We start from the raw sequence: 20,402 nt of genomic DNA on the forward strand, positions 1-20,402 counted from the left end.
CAAAACAATAACGCTGAAGAACTAATAAAAGGCACGTAAGCTAATTGTGACCAAAATCAGATAATATAAAAGGATACGAATGGCTCAAACGCCATCCAAACCTAATAAAAGGCGCGTAAGCTATATTAATATTAATCAGCAAAAAAAAAAAACTATATTTAAATATTAAAATAATACAATCATTCCGATGTCTCATGCTGCAGAACTTTTAGACTTCTTTCTTGGTTCTACACTTCTACTCGTCAACTAAGTACTAAAATTAATAGCAATGAAAATTAAACTTACTAGAGTTAAAAAAAAAAAAACACAACCACTAAATATGGCCATGCAACAATGACATGACTAATTGATCACATGCATAAAAGCCAATAACCAATATCAGCCCCAAAAAAAATTATCAGACATTTATCAAATCATGAGAATCCTAATGTAATTTCTATTCAGTTTTGGTCATGCTGGCCTCTCCAATTTGTACAACTCAGATTTGTTAGACGTAAAATTTGGTAGCCTGAAGTTTGGCCTTTACTTCTTTCGGAAGGTGACCATACAGAAAAATGCTATAGCCCGGGCAATTACACCCATAAGAATGAGTATGGATATGCACAAACTCCAATCATGAAGATTGTAGCCACTTTTCAAAAGTGAACCACAACGAGTTATGAGCCACACTCCCTGATACCTGCAGTATAAAAGAAATGAACAGCATGTTCAATATCCATGTCCAAATGCATAACAATTAACCAATACCTATCTATCATTATTTTCTTCTTGTTTTTCTTTTATATTTTGTATGCTTTACATAAATGTTGATCATTTTGTACAGATGTATGAATACTTCATAACCTTATTTGATGCAAACCGTAGTCCGTGCTGGTCAACAATTATTTATTTGCTGAAATTAGGGCCATAAAACTACACCTGCCTAGTACCCTTCTACTGGAAATTCGGAAGTAGGAGTGCTATACTAAAATTAGTGAATAGGAATTGTGCATTTACGTTATATTTTCTAATCAGTAAAATTCATCCCACAATAAATCAAGTTTATATCAAGGTATGATGGTTCAAAATTTTCAGAGAATTTGCCATTTGCAAGTGAAATGAGTCCTTTCATAACTCTAATATCAACCTTCTGCGACATGACATATATAATGAAGTCCACTACCACTAGTTACTACTCTGCTGAAATTTCTAGAGGGAATTGTTAAGGATTGAACTCTTGACAAAATACCCCATCAAATGGCTACTTAAGCCGAAAGCTACAGCCGTAAGGGAAAATGGTAAAATGCGATCTGAATAGCCAAATTATCAACACTCCAAAAGAGGGAGTGAAAACCTTGTATCATAGCCAAACCCTTGATTAGCATCACCTGGATTGGAAGAAGTTGCGATATGTGATGGAGTTTTAAACTTGTAGGATTAGGAAACTCATAAAAGGTAGCTTAATTCTAATCAAGACCAATTCTGATCTCAAGTAAAACAAAACTAAAAGCCAGATCCATAACAACAAAAGGACCATAAATAAATTGTCTGATAAGTAGTGATTAAAGGTTGGGTACACTTAAGATTCTAAATGCTTAGTTCCACTTTGAAGACTGACATGAGCTATAGGGAAAGGAGTAATTTATCTAGCGCTAATACCTCTTGCAAGCACAACCCAAAATAAAAAGCAAAAACCTTTTTCTTGCTATATGCAATTATGCATTAATAACAGCATCAAATTCCAATACAACCAAACATATCAAAGTAGTTTTTTCTTCAAGCTATTTAGTAATTTAATATATCAATCATCCCAAACAGTTTACCTTTCAGCATTTGCAACAACTAATGCTTGTAAAGCCCACTTAGAGTAGCATAAATTAGCTATATTCTTCAACACTTTACTATCTTTTGGTTGTGTTGCAATGAGAGTCAAAACAACTGGCAGAAGTACTGACCACTACAAAAAAACAAAATAGAGGAGAAATATAAACCCAATGATGAGTAAATTTGAATTGTGGGTTGGTAAAAGTTTTATCGTCAGCTTCTTATACTAACCAGCTGGGCTGCGCCAGGTTCAAAAAATATGGACAATGCATAGGCTATGCCAGTGACACAGTATACAAGACAAAGCAGCACAACATAATTATCTGCAAAAGTTGATATCGGATTGGTGAAGAAATAGAACATAGAAAGATACACCACAGGCTTGATCAGTGTATTGAAAAGATCAATTGTGTCTTTGGAGAGGAAATAAGCCAAGCTGCTCATGCCAGAATCACTCTCCCTCCAGTAGTGTAATTTATCCAGAGAAAATGATCTCAAGGCCGCTATTTTGCACAGAAGAGCTGAAATTAACAATAATAGATAAGAATAAAGCATTGCTCACATGAATGCTAGGTAGTAGATACATTGTTTAATGATATTTATATTTATATGACTTACATACAGCAATCACCGTATAGGTGTACCCAGCTGCACCAAATGTTTGGTCACCTGATTTGGTAAGTGATCCTAAGCAGGCTCCAGCAAGTAACAAAATAAGATAATCAATGGCTTGGATCCTAGCTTCTCGTAGTCGCTGCTTCCCAACCCTGGAATAACATTATCATGGAGTAAGTACAACAACTAACAAAAGAAAATGCAGACGACAGATTGAACAGACATGTGCTTTATTAAAGTTTATAAGCTACTCTTTCTCCTATAAAAAATCACAGCACTAAATGGAGCATGAGAAGAGAAAAAATGATGACATTTTAGCAAATATTCTGTAGCACAATTAGCAGGGGTAAGTTCCACTTTGGTGAAGCAACAAGTGTAAGGGAATTGACAATCATATGATCAGGCAAAAAGGTTTTATTTGTATTTTTGCTTCTTCATATTTCCCTTATAACACATGGAACCTTGGACTATGGTTAAGTCATAAAAGAAATGTAATTATTGAATCTCCAGCATTAACAAAATCCAGTTTGTGTCATGCTTTCAAAACAGTGAGAACATAAACATGCAATGAGGAAAAATGAGACTTCCAAAGGTCATTAGATGGTTTACCGTATAAGAAAGTACTTATATTGCTTGAAAACACCAGGAGTTTTCCGGTTAGATAAATCCTTGGATTTAAAAAAATTGAGTCTTATCTTCTCCCTCTTCAGTTCCACATTGTTTCTCATATCTTGCCATAACTCTCCGGCAAAGGTTTTACCGACATGACCAGATCCATTGGGATCTATTTCATTAGCTGAATTTACACTCTGGGACATATCAAATTGAACTGCATTCTGCCTCATATCAAGAGGAATTGGATATCCATTATGAAGCATCCATCTAACTGGCAGCTCTTTATAACTGAGTCCTGAGCTTCCACCAGGTGTTGTTATGCCCTCCAAAATGTCAATGAAGTAATCAGGAGGATTAATCCGCTCCGGAATATTGATCCCCAGACCTGAAAAGTATTCTTCAACTTTCTTGGCAGATCCATGATAGACAGTAAGACCACCTTTTCCCAGAAGTATCAGGTCATCAAACATCTTGAACAAAGCATAGCTGAAGCAGAAAGTTACAATCATTAATAAATCAAAGGAAAACTAATTTTACTGTTAAAAAATCCCAATTAAAAGTGTTATAATTCAAGTTATGATTACAAATATGTCTATATCTAAAGAAAAAAATGTATATAGGAGATTGGAATATAAAACATCCAAGTTGTGATAGAGGTAGCCATATAATACGTAAATCAGTATCCAGTACGGGTACAATATGGATACATCACCAATTTTGAAGTATTTGTGCATTAAAGCCCATGAAACATATTATGAACAAAATAAAATTCTAGTACAGTAAATGGTGGCCGGAAAGAAAAAACAAAGACCAATGAGGCAAGCAATATTCCAATGATGCAGACATGGGATTAAAGTTTACCTGGGTTGGTGAACCACCATGCAAATGTTCACTCCCTCAAGAGCTTCGCGTCTTAGTGCTCTTAGAAGGAGCTGAGATGATGCACTGTCCAAGCCAGATGTGGGTTCATCCAAGATCAAGAGCGAAGGTTCCATAACCATTTCCAATCCAACATTTACACGCTTCCTTTGGCCTCCAGAGATCCCTCTTTTTTCCACAGTTCCAACCAAGGCATTGCGCACAGATTGAAGCCCCAAGAATTCTATAACTCTTTCAACAACCAGAACTTTTTCTGGTTTTGACAAGTCAGCAGATAGCCTTTGACAAAAGTTCATTTGAATTAGCACATACAAACACACAAAAACTGTCATAAACAATATCTTATGTACAAGTATTAGAAGACAACCAAGGTTAATAAGACAAAATAAAACTGATAATATTTTAGAATATATTGCAATTAAAATGTCCAACAATTTGATATACCTGCACTGTGCACTGAACCAGAGATTCTCTTCCACTGTTAGGTTTCCATGAACTACATCATCTTGTGGCACAAAGCCAGTAATTTTCTTAAAGGAGTGGATTGATTCATTCTTTCCATTTATAAAAATTGAACCAGTGACTGAGCATCCCAATGCCTTTCCGGCTAGAGCTGAAAGAAATGTTGTCTTGCCAGCCCCTGATGGACCCATGACAGCAGTGATGCGGCCAGGTTTAATTTTCCCAGTAACATATCTCAATATGTGTTTGTTTTGAGCTTTCAATGTAAGAGTCAGATCCTTGAAAGAAATCTCCATTAAAGGCCTTTTCCTTTTTTCAGTGTTTGTAGCCATTTTAATTACCCCCGAGAAGGTAAGCTTCTTGTTTTCTTGTTGCTCAGCCTTCTCTTTTTCAAGTTGAGAATATGCATACTTAAAAATTTGGCTATGAGTATGTGGTTGTTTTCCCTTTGGCGCATTTGCTCTAACACCTGTATCTCTGGTTTCTATTTCTGTATGAAGGTGGTCATTAATATCTGGATCATTTTCAATTTCATGTATTATCTGCATAAGACCATTAGGTTCTTTTCCCTTTTCCTTTGGCGCCAGAGATGAACTTGCAACCATGCTTGAAGTTGTAGGTCCTGAATGTGACAACAATTCAATATCTGCTTCAGAAGTTGCTTGATTCAAAATTTTAACTTTTTCCAGATTTGCCACATCCTTCTTGAAGGTGCGTGATAGCTGAGCTTGCAGCCCCATTGCACCCTTCTTAGTGGCATCTTTTGCAAATTGCCATCTTTGGCGTGCATTTGCAGTCTTCCTTGCACTTCTAGCTGCTGCTTCTCTAGATTTGGCCACTCTTCTTTCCCTAGTAGTTAGAACTTGGTCAGAACAATTGTAAATAATGAGTAGCAAAGTACTCAAAGCAGCCTGCATAAGCAGTTAAAGAGTGTTAACTTCTACCAACATGGTATCTGTGTGTGTGAAAATATGTCAATTATGTTTCTCTATGTGACATGGTACAAAGAATTGATCATGATTCATAAACAGACGCTGATATTAATACCCAAAATAACTGATAAATTCCTATAACAATGAAATTCCAATCAGTGCAACTATATCCCATTGTTTCAATTCCATGCCCTAACAAACATTCAGGTTCAGAAATAACCACTCACAATGAGCATAATTCCATATGCATGCATATTTTGGGTTGCTGTGTTTGAATTACATGAACTCAACTTGAAGCATCCTACAAGATAATCAGTAAATGGTCATTTGTACTCTGCATATATACAGCCAGAAATTGATTAGTAAATATGAGACCTAAACAGAGATCTACTGCTGCATGAATTCACAATTCATGATATCTTACTTTTCTCAGATGTGGAGCCCATCCTGCAATAATGCCTGAAATTTCAAGAGAAAATGTTAAGAAACTTCCTAATAATGAAACAATCTAACAAGTATACTAAGAAAGTAACTAAATTGATCATCTTTTGGCTGACTAGGTAAAAGTCTCACTGCAACTATGTAAGGCCATTTCCTCTAAAAGCTTTAAACTTCATATTACTTTCTGAATATTTTAAATCTTATTATTAATGCTCCTATTCAAATGAAGAAAGTATTGAATGCATTACATGTTGCCAAGACATAAAATACATCTATTTTTTTATTCAATACTTTGTTTATTAAGTATGAGGGGACTATTTTTAGGAGGATATAGCAAAACTCTTACTTCTAGGATCCAAATTTGGTAGTTTATAATGAGTAATCAAGTTTTGGAGCAAAATAATACCCACTACTGCAAGGAATTCTTTTTGTTGTTGTTGGGCAGTATGATCCAGCTGAGCAAAATATCTCACTACTGCTACTAACATCAGCCCAAACATTTGCTCCACCACAGGTATGGTTTGGCTGCATTGGAGGCAGCTGATAAAGATATCTACAGACATATATTTGTCCATTAATTTCATAACAGCATGCAGGCAACAACTCAAGGGAAAATTAACAAATCATTGGACCAGAATTAGAACTCACGGTTCACAAATGCCAGTTGTTTTATTCAATGTAGCAAGAGGGCAATAAGAACCTAAAGGGCATGCTTCAAGAACAATATTTCAAATGCCCAAAAAAGACAGAATAGAAGCATCAGAGACAGTTATTAGAATACATGTAGGCAATCACTAGTGTTATTACAGTTGATGTTATTATGTTTCGCTAATATAGACTTTTTATCACAGAAACTGCACATGATACGCATACATAGTTGCAAACACTCACTCACCCACACACACACACTAGCACAAGATATACTTCCAGAGATATGAATTACACAAACAATTGTAAACCCTTGAATATCTATACAGAACTTCATTTACAATTAAAAAATATCAAACAACTTGAAGATACTTAAAAATTGAATAAAAATATATTATCCTATAGAAGCTATTTGCAGTAATCTGTAATGAAGAAAGAATTTTGAAGATTCCCATTCATTATACTTACGTATCATGCATGTAATCCCATGAGGACAAAAGAAGCCTTCACAACATGCTTGACAATTCGAAGTTCTTGCAGGTATCTCCTTTGAGTTTTTAAGGTCAACCTTCTGGCTTGAGGGAACACTACAGGCCCATCCTGGCTCACAACCAGAGACCCATGACGTTAAATTGCAGTTCTTGTTAGGCTTTAAATAATTGGCACTTACAGATTTTCCCAACAAACTATTTAAGAAAAACCTCACTTCTGCTGCTGTACACAAACGTTTTGCAATATCTCCTGTTAAATCATCAGAATCCAAAGCATAAGAAGAGTTGTCTCATTAGACAAACAGATTTCCGGTATATAACAGAAATTCAAATGTAGCTGTTTCCCTCATCCATTCACCTTAGTTGTAGCAAGAAACACTTTTTTTCTTTTTTCCCTAGTCCTAGTTTTTATTTTTGAAATGAAAAATAGTGGTCTAAATAGGAGAATACAAACAAGCCACTAATATAAAAGATGGTGTGAAGAATAATGAAGGACCTTCTGTTAAATGTGAACAATATAGTCCCAGCATAAACATATTCATGAATTCAATGTTTGTCTTGTACTAACATCCCTACTCCAGTTCAAAATAAAGTGTACTATTTACCCCTTTCAAATTACATCCATTTTAGTTATAATGCATCCATAATTTTCATCCGCAAAGGCCAATTAGCATGTAGTATGTTTCAAAAATTTCTGTTTCCTTAGATCTATCAACATGCTCATTCAGATTTTCTAGCTAAATCATGAACGTGTGATGGGTTGGCTGCTCAGAAAATGAAAGAAGTGATAGAAAAAAGGGAGCATCTTCTTACCTCTAGTCTTCTTAATGCAAGACGCCAAGAAGCCCAAATCAGATGAAAAATTAAATGCTTGATTCCAATCAGCATCCCTGCAATTTGAATGTGAAATAAGTACTATCTTCCATTGATATCCATTATCACGAAATTCATCTCTCTCTATTCTTTTCCAACCCTCGTTATAAATAAAATTATAAATAAACATTAAACAGTTCAAGCAGAATAACTTCTATAATTCACTTCAACACCAACTGCATTTCTCACTAACAACATGTCCATCAACATCAAATATAAACTCGATGAAATGAGTTTTCAGTTTTGAGCTTTCCTCTAGTAAACCAACTTATATGCATACATTTAAAAACATTGATTTTAAACCAACATGACAATGGCCATCCTGCATCCAAATGCCAACAATCACTATAACTGAACTTATTGATCTACCTGTTCATCTTTAAATTAAACTGTCTAATGTCTATGCATTCCCACACCCCAGCTCAGAAGGTTACCAAAATGACCAAACTGATGCAAAAAAAAAAAAAGTATATAATAAAATAATAAATTGTTAAAAAAGAAACTCACGGATCTTTGATACAAAAAGTGGACTCTTTGCTTATTTCCTGACTGAGTATTGATGTCAAATTGGAGATTTGACTATAGACAAGCTGAGTAACGAGGGGAAGAACAGCAGGGCTATCGATTTGGTCATAGTCATTCACTTCTTGGCACGGCAACTGCATCATCCCAAGGAACAAGCTCAACACCACAATGGGCACCCTCAAATGCATTGACTTAATGCTCCACCTACACATGTTGTGATGTTTAAGTTGGAGTGACCACAAACGTTGAAAATGAATGCAACACAGGTTTTTGAGACTCTAAAACAAAAGGGTTTTGAGCTTCTGCTTCAGAGAATGGCATGATGGGAACATAGCACTAGAAAAGAGAAAAATGAGAAGTGAAGTAGAAGTGTGGGGCCCGCCAAAAGGGGCAGTCGTGACACCACGTTCGAACGAGTTACGTGTAAACTGTTGAGTGCATCGACAAGACAACTACTAGTACTATTTTGTTGTACAAAAATAGAAGGACATTCCGTTAATTTAGCCACAAGTCTTGGTTAACAAACATGTTAAAATTTCAAACTACAAAGGAATCTAGTATTACTTCTCATGACTCGTGATGATACATATTTAGACACGCGTTAACTTTTTTAATGCTTAAATAATTTTACTTTCAAGAAAAGGTAAATTAGTTAAACCTATTCATATATATATATATATATATATATATATATATAGTGATATAAGATTTCTTTATTCATATGAGAATAAATGATTTGTCTAACGAGAAAATCTATGTGTGAAACTTATTATGTGTAAAATTTGTTTACATCAATAGCAATTACACATGCAAACAGCTCATTGAGTTGGGAGACACTTCTAATCTTATATAAAACATAAATTAGATATTTTAATCATAAAAAAATGTTTGTACATGCATAATGAATTTAAAATGTTTACTTATTTTATTAACTATTTTACTAAGGGATAGTTTGGTTGTATGGAAGAAAAATAAATAGAAGAGAATTAAGAATAAATATTTGAACTAAAATAGAAAGAAAAAAATGTGTAACTCTCACGAATTTTTTAAAAATTTCTCTCATTTACTTCCCATTTGAACACAATCAAACCATCCCTAAATGATCTATCCTATTTATTAATTAATTAATTTATTGTTGTCAAATTCAGCTAAACCAAGGGAGTATTGAACTTGTTGTCTTGCCCACTTTTACCTAGGCCAAAATCTAAATCTGATTCATGTTATTGATATTTACACCTTTTTTGACAAAAATATTTACACTCTTTTACTCTTTACATTGTCTGTCTATGTTCTTTTATATAGTTTTTAGGAAAAATAAACTATTAAAATAAGCTAATGTATCAAACAAATTTATTTTAGTCAAAATAACTTATAAGTTAGTCAAAAGAACTTATCAAACATAGTATGTCAAACCTTTTTGTCAAAATATGAGGTCTTTTTTACTTTATAAAAACTCATAGATAATAATTTTTTATTAGTGAGTCTAAAGTTTGAACTTTATTTGTTTTATCCGTAGGTCCATCCTAATTATTAAAGGTTTCTCAATGAATATTATTCATATATATATTTGACATATATTTTTTTTGTTACCTCTATATTGATATTCATAAATTTTGACTATGATTAATTTTTGTTAGAAAACTTAATTGTTTATTTTTAATGGTATTTTTCTCTCTCAATTATCATTTTTTCATCTATAAAGCTCAAATCCGAATTCAACATTAGTACTACCTAGATTAACAACTTAGTGATAAGTGATAATTGATAGATACCTTACATCAATATTAGAGTGAGAAAAGAATAATAGAATTGGAAGTCATTTTTGAAAAGTCGCATGTTTGTAACTAAAAAAACTTTATGTCAAATTAAAGCATTACACGCTAATAATTAAGAGGTGGGATCATTTTTGTGAGGTAATTTTCTTCAAAAAAATATAGACATTTTTTTTAGAAAAACAAATCAAACGATCATATAATATCTTTCGGTCTCTCCAATATATATATATATATCCAAGAGTATAAGTCTATCTATTTTTTCCAAGTTTCAACTCTAGTCACTCTTATTCTCATTTGAATATTTTTCTCTTGTGAAGTGGTGAAGTTCACACTCCTAACCTGCATCAAACATATCTTTTTATGCTTTTAAATTTTAATATCAACTAAATTATTTAACAATTTGTAATTGAATATGTTGCTAACATGAATATGATATAATATCTTATACTTTTAATATCGATTGAACTATTTAACTTCACTTTTTTATATATTTCAATCAATTATTTTTAATATTTTTAGTTCTAACTTTAATTTAATATATATATTTTAAATAAATATCAACAATTAAAGACATAAAACATCGCAACATAAATTATTTATCGATCATTTCTTCTTTAAAAAAAACTATTTATCATAAATCTAAAATGTAATTTAAATTTATTTATTTATTTCAGATATTAATTATAATATAATTTATATATATATAAACATCTAAATCTATCTGTATTTTTATTACTTGATTTTCCTCACTCTCTCTTACATCCCTTATCATTTAAATTTTCTCTTTTGAAGTGACTAATTTCACTCTCCTTGAATGTATCTTTTATATCTTCTTATGTTTTTTATACCAACTAAATGATTTGATTAGTTGTAATAGAATATCAAAAATAAATTATATATATATATATATATATATATATATATTATTTTATCTTCAAAATTTAAATGTATTCTTATATATATTTGATATATGATCTTATATTTTCGATATCAACTAATAATTTAAGTTAACTTCTTATCTGTTTTAAAATCTTTAATTCTAACTTCTAAGTTCCAACTCTGTCGAAAAAAAATTATAAGTTCAAACTTTAATTTGATTTTTAAAAAATTATCAATAATTAATAATAATAATATATCATAATATAAATTATTTATTATAAGTATAAAATATAACTTATATGTTTAAAATATTTATTTATTATAAATTATAAATTTAGTTGTAGAAAATAAACATTTATTCTCTTCAATGCATAGACTAAAATATTAGTAGTATAATTATTTTTCATTTTTAAAACTCAAACTTAAGATATTAGTCAAAGAAAATTAAACATACACTGCTTAATCACTAATTAATATCTTATGAAAAACAATTAATTAAATTATTTGACAAATATTAGATATTAATAAAATTAATAAATATTCCACATTAATATAATAGATAAAAAATAACTTTTGTAAGGTGATAATTTCTTTTAATAGTCAATTATGTTTTTAATCATTAAATTTTTTCAAATTTTTATTTTTAACCCTTCAAAAAATTGACCGACTTTAGTCCTTAATATTTACTTTGGTTTTCTTTTTTTTTACCCTTTCTATTTAAAATTTCCGTTATGTGTATAGATGATAGTTAACTTTTAATTAATTTTCTTAGTAAATGTAGAATCAATGAAAACGGAAGGAATAAGATATGATGTGACACACAGAACACAGATGGGGAATGAATGAATGGAATGTGTGCGGAATTTCAAAAAAAGACTGACAGCTGTAAAGGGCGGCGCCGTTTATCCCCGTGGGATCGGCCCACTGCTATTGGTCGACATAGGATAATTTTTAGTTTCTTACTATTACTATCAAATTATAAATCCAAACTCAGAAAAAAAAAACAAATATAAATCCAAATTCCATTGCCGTCCTCATATATATAACTAAAACAATGATTAATCGTTTTCACTTTTCACTTTCAGTCACATGTATTATTAAACTAATTAGTAGTATTTTGATGATTCATTAATATTTATTTTATAAAAATAATATATTAATAAAATAAAATAATTTTACATTATTATCAAATAATAAATTAATATTTATAATAATTTTTTAAATTTATAATAATATTATTAAAAATCATACTCACAATAATTTGTGATTAAATAATAATATAAAAAAATTATGCTATCAATATATGATCATTAATTTTTTTATTTTATATAAATAAAACTTATGATAAATAAATATTTTTCAAATATAATTATTTTATACTTTTAATAAAACATTTAAATTGTGATATTAAACTAATTTTAATTGTTGATATTTTTTAAAGTATTAAAATTTCATTTAAAAATAAAAGAAGATAAATTGAAAAGAATAATCAATTTAAAAATCAAGTACGTGGATAAAAGTAAAGTAAAATGGTAGCTTTATATAGTTGAAAGAGATTTTTTTTTCTTGTTGCAAGTACAACAAGAAAATGCTTTAGACAAATAATTTCTAGTGATTTTGAATCACCAAGAAATATAATAAAATCAACATCCCATTATTATTTAATAAACCAAAATAATATTCAAAATAATAAATAAACAAAATGAGACTTTTAAAACATAAATAAAAAATAGAAAACATAATTGAAGAAAATAATATTTTAGCCTTAATTAGACTTCTCTTACAAAAAAAAATTCATTCTCGATTAGCCTTAATTAGACTTCTCTTACAAAAAAAAATTCATTCTCGATAGTTTTTCTATTCTCTTGGTGGCTTGACACACTACCTATATGGTTGGTTAAAAACTCATTGTGTTTTAATTTTTTTTGAAAATTACAACTAAAAATCACCATAAATGAGCCTAAAAATTTCTCTTTCAATAATCTCAAATTGCTTTTCCTTTTTTTTTTTTTCTCTATTTACGACTTTACTAATTGTTTATCCCTTTCAATCTTTATTAATTTTCATTTTTATCTATAAATTAAATTTTAAAATATTTTAAAGAAAATATCAATAATTAAAAATAACTTTATATTACAATTTAAATTTTCTATTATAAAACTAGAACTAAAATTTATATATTTAAATATATTTATTCATTACAAATTTTAATAGTAATATGATTTATATATTTAAAAACCATTTATTGGTTTTATGTTTTAATTATATAATAATAAATATTTATCATGCCTATCTAATTAATTGATGGTAAAAACTAATAGTTATATTAAAATTAACTTAATTTTAATATAAATAATAGAGATATTACTTGCCATCCTTGCAGGGTAAAAGTAACGGAGTTTTTGTTGCTTGGTTACTCTGATATTCTGCATTTTCTCGTTTAGTTTTCTTCAGCATTCAACAAACTTCTTCACCCTCTCTATCTTCCAATCCTTTTTTTCCATTCCCTACTATTCCCTATCATCTTTCTTTGTGTTCTCATCTTTTTCCTTTTCCCAAGGTTCGTTGTTTCTTCTTCTTCTTCTTCTTCTTCTTCTTCTTCTTGCTGTTTTTTCCTTCTAATTCTCACTTCTCTTTCTTCAATTTTTCCCCTTTTGGGTGATCGGGGATTTTTGTGCCTGGATATGGGTTTAGGGTTTTTTCTTTAATGATCATTGGTGTGCATGTTTCAAGTTTGATGTATTGGCAGTGGAAATCAAGGGTTCTTTTTGTGTTATTGGATGCAAAAGTTTCAACTTTTAGCCTTTGTGATTTTATGTTAAGCAATCATTGTAATGGGCCTAATGGTGGATGATATCCCAATTTTTTTTTGTCTTCTGGGTTTATGGGTTCGATTGAGTATTTTCTTGAGTATGTGGACAACTGGGTTGATACGAAGCCTATGATCTAATAAGATATTTTTGTGGTGAATTTGATGAATGATGGCTTTATACTTTTCAATATTTCCATGATGAATAGTGTTTCATTAGTTAGACAAAAAGAGCATCATTTAATCATATTAATTTTTTAACTCCTTGTATAAAATTCATTGTTTTTAACAAACTATGTTATGCAACACACAAAAAACTATGAAAACATTTCATACTATATAGTTTGACTATCAATTTTGTCCATTTTCAGCAATTGTACTTTTTAGGGGCATACACGTAAAGCAGTTGGTTTCTGGAGTAGTTAGAGTTACATGTGTTTTGCAGGCACATGGCAACACATGAAATGGATCCCGATGTTGTTCGCTGGGGTCTTCATCTCCTAGATGTCTGCACACTTTCTCACCATGGTTCCCCTAGTATTGTAACTCAATATGATCCTGATTTAAGTCGAGTTGAATATGTTACCGAAGGCTTTTGTCAGCATGAGTACGTGGATAATGATGAGGCTGTTGCACGAGCATATCAAGAAGAATTATCGCAACTTGATTCCATGGGAGCTTCTGGGATATCCAATTTTGAGAATGAAGGAATGCAAGGATCTGTCTATACACAAGATTGGCCTCAATCCTCAAATGGAAATTATAACTTTGGTACGTAGTTGCAGTTCTGTATTAGTTTTTTGTTTTGTTTTGTTTATTTTACTTTTTATGTAATGGATTTTTTAAACTAGTCATGATAAATTTTCAACAACATGTAGGCAATGAGTCTTGCCAGAACTCTGTAGATGAGTCCTATAATATGAAAGAAGTGGAGAATTATGGTCCAACTCCAAGTGAAAGAGAAAATGGCATGCATGAAAATGATGTTTATGGTTCGTCTTCTGGATCAGTAGAGGTACCTGTTATTAGTGATGACTTCTGGGATTCATTGGAAATATCGGATGAATCTTCTCTTGACGGTGAAGTTGGCAAAAGATTAAACCAGATGGTTCCCATTCCTGTAAGTGTACCTTTAGTGCAGCCACTTGATTTTGTTTTAAAGTCATCATGTTTCACCTTTACTATAATTTTTTATTGTATTAGTTGCCATTTGATTTGTGTATTCTTTTGGATGATTTCTGGTAAATTTCATGGATAGAATTTTTGTATGTGTAAAATTTAAATGATGATCTTTTAACTCATTAAGACTTGTAGAGAAAAAAAATTCTTGATAGAAATATAGGAACCAGATTGGTGCTAATTAATGCTCAGATCACGAGAAACAAAGTTCAATGTAGAGTAATTATGTGCCACACTATACAGTGTAATATAAAACTTGATGCTAGAGCTTTATAATTGCAATTTATATAAACAAGACCAGAGTAATCAATCATGTGCTATCACGCCACAATAGTGGGGTGGCAGAGCAGAGTGCCCCCTCCCTCCTGAGGCACTTGTTGCATAGCTCCTGGATGTTGTGGCCATCGTTGCAGAAAATCACTGCAATTTGCAGCTTTGCAGCTGCTCCTCTGTTTGCACCATCACTGGACAGGCTATGCGACCTGTGCCATCATCGGACAGCCTTTTGTTCTGCGACTTTTCTAGAACTTCCAGTGAGGCAAATTGGTTGGGTGAAGAGGAGAGGGACTGCTGATGGGAAAGAGGCTAGGTTTTTCTTTCTTGGGTGAGGGGGTGACTACTGATGGAAGATACTAGAAAGAGGCTAAGTTTTTTTAGTTTATTGGGTGAGAAGGGGTGTTGGGCATGCACCTCAAATTGGGTCACTTTCCACCCCAGACAGTCCTACAATTGGGCCTGCACTTCATATATTATACTATTATAATGTTATAATACCATAAGGTACTCTAATATTTAAAAAATATTAATACATAATTATATATAGCATTTAATGATATATAAATATATAAAAATAAAAATGTACTAATTAAATAAAATTACTATAATAGTTAAGAATAGTGGCTATCCCACTACCCACTATCTCACTTTTTTGTGGGTGGCAGCTCTGTGCCGCTATCCGCTATTGACTTCTGTGTACAAGACTGAAGTTTGATAGGTTATCAATATTACAGTTTAAATATGGATTTCTAATTTAAGTAACAATTCATGCACTTCTCTTGTTCATGTTTGCAGCATGTTCCTAAAACCAATGAAAAAATACCATCTGATGATGAAGAAATATCAGATCATCAAAGGCTTCTAGACAGGTCTTCATTTATTTCATGTTTTATATTTGTTGGATTGAGTAGTTTTCCAGATAGAAGCAGTATAATTCTGCACTACTGGAAGAGAATAAAAAACTGTCTTAATTTCTCCCCCTAAACAGTCAATATTTTGCTGGGGGAACAAAAAAGTATTTCTTTAATAAGTAAAAGTGAGGTAAGGATAATTCATCCCCAAGAGTTGAAAATAAAAAGTAACGGAGAAGCAGAAAACTAGGAATATAGCAATGTTTCTGAATCCCTCTGCATAGATGGTTGCTCCCTTAAAACATCGGGCGGAGCTTCTCTTGAGAAGAGTAGACTGAACACTGAACAGCCATCAAATCACCCCATGTGTCTGAGTAGTGTCACACCTGATTTCTGAATAACTTGGTGCCTTTATGATGAAGCTTCTGAATAACTTGGTTTTAGCTTCCAAAGCAATATTTTTGGAGACAAAATTTTCCAGACCTAAACCCCTATTTGCATTTGAAGGTCTGCAACACAAATCTCAACCAACAAGATCTCTTTTCAGATCCCCTACCGCTGACCATGGGAATTCCTTCATTCTATTTTCTATCCTTTGATCCAATTTTTTGCAATAAGAAAGAGTTAGAGGGGGGAATATTGAACAAGCAAGATTGAATTAGTCAAATACAAGAAAAAATGTCTCTTTTTTATTTTTCCTTGCATTTAAATTATAACACAATGTATGTCTTATCTTTGTCTTTTTGTTATTGAGCATTCATCTAAATTTAAGAATTTGGTCTTTCTTAGATTGCAGTTATATGATCTGATTGAATGCAAGGTTCAAGGAGATGGTAACTGCCAGGTTAGTTATTTTCAAAGTGTAGTGTAGTAGTTGTTGGATTTTGTAGAAAATTTATTTATGATTCAGTGGAAATTTGACGAATTTGCAGTTATATAACTAAATATTGTCAGTGAATCACCAAAAATTTGATGATCATTAAATAGTACTCTTCAATAGAAAACTGTGCCTTATTGGTGTCATATTATTTCAGTTCCGTTCTTTATCAGATCAACTCTATCGTTCTCCGGACCACCACAAATTTGTGCGGCAGCAAATTGTTCAACAGGTTCGTTGGTGTACATCATATTTCCTGTTGAGTGGACTGCCTTATGTTCATTGGTAATGATACATTGCTTTTTGCTGTCTTTTGTCAGCTCAAATCTTACCCCGATCTATATGCTGGTTATGTTCCCATGGCTTATATTGACTATTTGAAAAACATGAGCAAGTATGTGCACATCTCTCATTATGCTATGTTATTTCTGATCATGTGGTGTTATTGTAGTCCTTTGTGTTCACTGATAGCTTTTTGTGTGGATGTACCAGGAGTGGCGAATGGGGTGATCATGTCACGTTGCAGGCTGCTGCAGATTGGGTATGAGGAAATAAATGGGTTTCATTCTATATTTTGCCTATACTTTTCTTTTTTTATTGGCTATGTTTCCTAGTGCCTTTGCAAATGTAATTGAGATTTCAAAGTGGAAAATATTTATCTATTGATTCCCATGGATGCTTATTCTCTTGATTTGCATCTGAAGAATGTTTTCGATCTTTTAGAGACCGTTTTAAGTTACTTAAATTATTTATCTGGATCTTAAATTGATCACGTAATAGTTAAAAGAAATTCCAGTGGGTTTTTAGGCATTTTTTTCTTTGAAAGTGCAAATGTTTTGTAAGATCTCCTGTTACTCAATCACTAATTTATCCAATATTTATATTAGATTTATAGTAAAAACAAACTTACCCCAATGCCCGAAGGCTCCTCGCTATTCAAAGGTATGGGGGAGTGTCATTGTATGCAGCCTTGCCTTTACCCAAATGCATATGCAAAGAGGCTGTTTCCGGATTCAAACTTTACCGTTGTGCCAGGGCTCGCCCTCAAATGATTAGAATTATAATCTTTATATTGAATAAAAATTGGTTTTGGGCTTTAAAAAACTGCCAAAGGCTGCTAACATCAAATAGGTTAGGAGCTAGGAGAGCTTTGCCCCCTTAAATGAGTCCCACCCAGCTTTCACTGAAATGAGTCGAGGTACAAGGTGGCTTATGGATACCAAAGGTCTTGGACTAAAAAAAAAGAGGTTAGGGGTGGTGATATGACATTTACTAACAAAATTTGTTAATGTAAAATTTTCAATTGTTGTTTTGAGTTATATTACCTCCCTTCCGTAGCAATTATGGATAAATTGAGTATCCCGAGGATAGAATTTTAACAGTGTATCTTACGTTTGAAGTGGTGAATAAAATCTGATAACATTGCATTTTTGTTGATGTAAAATCCTCATTTATTTTTGTGACTGATATGGTCATTTCTCATGTTCTTTCAGTATGGTGTCAAAATTTTTGTTATTACGTCTTTTAAGGACACATGTTACATCGAGATTCTTCCACAGATACAGAAGTCTGGAAGAGGTAAGACTGTATTAGTACTTGTTAAGTTGCTTATATATGTGTGCATGTGTGCGCATGTGAATCATGTTTTGGATTTTTAAATGAATAATTTGGCAACTAATTCTTGGAGAACTAATGTCGTGATTCATATAACTTTGGAAAAACTATTTGGTGGTTACTTATAATTTTATCATTTAGAAAGATCAAAATACAAAATAATTGTATACCAGAAGATATTGGTGTGGCTCATGTGAAGTTTGGTGTGATAGTTTCGGAAAACCTAGTTTTGTATTTTAAGTTCTGTTTCAGTAACATGCTAAGTTTGTGGCTCATGTGATCTCTGCAGTGATATTTCTGAGCTTTTGGGCAGAAGTTCATTACAACTCAATTTATCCGGAAGGAGGTAACATCTTTATCTTTTATAAGCTCTTAAACTGTTGACGGTTCCTATTAATGTAATTCCCACATCCAGTTTTGATAATGCTCCATTAAATCTCTTCTACTATGTCCTCTGAAAGGTTCAAAGTATTCCTCACATTACCATTTACTATTTATTATGCCATGAATCCTGTTTACCAAACTGGTAGACATGTAACTAAAGATCTCTCTAGCTAACAATTGGAATACAAAATTTTTCCTCTCTTGTGGATACACTACTGGATTTTCAACAGTGAAGCATGTGATATGAGTTCACTGAGTTGCAGTTGGCTAACGAACCATATATGTTCATGCATTTGAATTCATTCATTTACTGGTCATTGTTACAGCTTTATGTAATATTGCAATACCTGTGGAATTTTGTGTTAGACTCACTAGGGGACTCTAAAATATCTCCTCAATATTTTATTACTGAGTTGACTTCTTTGAACCATCCTTGATCCTTGGAAAGATAAAAGGAAGGCCAGAATCATATTAAGAAAAAAGGGTGAGAGAAAATAACTTTTAATTATTTTTAATTGAAGAAATATTTTAAAGGCGGTTTCCTCATTTGTTTTCAAATCACCATGGAATATAAAACGCTAGTTTTGCCTTTTGAATGTTGTTGGTTGAAATTTAAGTTCCAATGTATCTTCATTTGATTGTTTCACATGTCATTCATATTCAGAACTGCCCTCATCTCATACAAAGAAAAAGAAGAAATGGTGGAATTTCGGTGGCTAGGTTCAGTGTCAGTCATATGGGATGGAACTAATCACTCATCAGTCCCTGATTATGATCGATCCATCGGCTTTGTGATTATTGAGCCTTTAATGTTTGAGTGTTGCTAACACTAACTCTGCCTCCATTATTTTGTATATATTAACATTTTCTTTTTCTGTATAGTATTCTTTTGTATATATTATTTTATTTATCCTATTTTTTACCTGCCTAATTTTCGGTGTTTCTTTTTCCTCTTGTTGAAAAGGGGGTCTAGGCAGATTTAAGAATGAATGGCAAATGTTTATTATCTTTTTCTATATCTTCCTACTGATTTTTTTAACATTTTTTCTTAATTGTTTATAGAAAGAAAATATTAAATGTCTTTGAACTTTTTAAGGCATTAAATATTTTTTTAAGCTTTCAAGATTCCTCTATTGGCACTTACCATATGTCTGAGCTGGTAAGAACGCCATGGTAAAAAAAAATATTGGTTAAAACAAAACCGGTATGTAAAATAAATAAATAAATAAAAGTCTGTATAACAGTGACTAAAACCACCATTCTATTGTAGCCAGGTCTCAATCAAATGTAATTTGATATTATTTGATTTTTTTTTAAATGTTCAGCATATGACCATAACCTAGAAAGTTTACTCCTAAATGAAAATGAGAAGCTAAAAAAATATTTCAGCCCAATTAGAACATAATTGACTTAAATATGCGATATTATTTTTTTTTCCGTTTGGCATGTAATCATTTAATGGAAAAAAATAATA

General features: G+C 31.7%; 2 protein-coding genes across 6 annotated transcripts; one reads left to right on the top strand and one right to left on the bottom strand.

Annotated features, from left to right (window-relative positions):
* Nucleotides 1–140: 140 nt before the first annotated feature.
* On the bottom strand, nt 141–8,684 carry LOC100775464 (ABC transporter G family member 28). Of its 4 annotated transcripts, XM_041013379.1 has the most exons (15): nt 8,267–8,286; nt 7,700–7,776; nt 7,102–7,136; nt 6,864–6,995; nt 6,396–6,459; nt 6,154–6,300; nt 5,731–5,765; nt 5,534–5,607; nt 4,357–5,285; nt 3,895–4,191; nt 3,028–3,519; nt 2,422–2,570; nt 2,035–2,324; nt 1,803–1,936; nt 141–679 (listed from the first exon to the last, which is right to left on the bottom strand). In XM_041013379.1, the coding sequence occupies exons 4-15, from the start codon at nt 6,868–6,870 to the stop codon at nt 523–525; spliced, it is 2,775 nt and encodes a 924-aa protein (XP_040869313.1). In that variant the 5' UTR covers nt 6,871–6,995; nt 7,102–7,136; nt 7,700–7,776; nt 8,267–8,286; the 3' UTR covers nt 141–522. The 4 variants fall into 4 exon arrangements, with proteins under 4 accessions (XP_040869313.1, XP_003555441.2, XP_006606258.1 ...); XM_003555393.5 differs by having other exon boundaries at nt 6,864–7,136; nt 8,267–8,678; XM_006606195.4 differs by lacking the exon at nt 6,396–6,459.
* Nucleotides 8,685–13,315: 4,631 nt separating this feature from the next.
* Nucleotides 13,316–19,859, top strand: LOC100820379 (OVARIAN TUMOR DOMAIN-containing deubiquitinating enzyme 9). 2 transcript variants are annotated; one of them, XM_006606196.4, is made up of 11 exons: nt 13,316–13,498; nt 14,193–14,518; nt 14,626–14,867; nt 15,998–16,071; nt 16,843–16,897; nt 17,088–17,162; nt 17,251–17,324; nt 17,423–17,471; nt 18,424–18,508; nt 18,834–18,890; nt 19,593–19,859. In XM_006606196.4, the coding sequence occupies exons 2-11, from the start codon at nt 14,197–14,199 to the stop codon at nt 19,646–19,648; spliced, it is 1,089 nt and encodes a 362-aa protein (XP_006606259.1). In that variant the 5' UTR covers nt 13,316–13,498; nt 14,193–14,196; the 3' UTR covers nt 19,649–19,859. The 2 variants fall into 2 exon arrangements, with proteins under 2 accessions (XP_006606259.1, XP_003556241.1); XM_003556193.5 differs by having other exon boundaries at nt 13,317–13,498; nt 14,119–14,518.
* The last annotated feature ends 543 nt before the right edge of the window (nt 19,860–20,402 follow it).

This window comes from Glycine max, chromosome 20 (genome assembly GCF_000004515.6).
Source record: "Glycine max cultivar Williams 82 chromosome 20, Glycine_max_v4.0, whole genome shotgun sequence".
NCBI lineage: Eukaryota > Viridiplantae > Streptophyta > Magnoliopsida > Fabales > Fabaceae > Glycine > Glycine max.

Coding starts and splice junctions, on each gene's coding strand:
- LOC100820379 (XM_006606196.4), top strand. CDS start 14,197: ATGGCAACACATGAAATGGATCCCGATGTTGTTCGCTGGGGTCTTCAT. Junction 16,072..16,842: donor CATCAAAGGCTTCTAGACAG/GTCTTCATTTAT, acceptor GGTCTTTCTTAG/ATTGCAGTTATATGATCTGA. Junction 18,509..18,833: donor GATACAGAAGTCTGGAAGAG/GTAAGACTGTAT, acceptor TGATCTCTGCAG/TGATATTTCTGAGCTTTTGG.
- LOC100775464 (XM_003555393.5), bottom strand. CDS start 8,496: ATGTGTAGGTGGAGCATTAAGTCAATGCATTTGAGGGTGCCCATTGTG. Junction 2,325..2,421: donor CTATACGGTGATTGCTGTAT/GTAAGTCATATA, acceptor TGTTAATTTCAG/CTCTTCTGTGCAAAATAGCG. Junction 680..1,802: donor GTTGTTGCAAATGCTGAAAG/GTAAACTGTTTG, acceptor TTTATACTGCAG/GTATCAGGGAGTGTGGCTCA.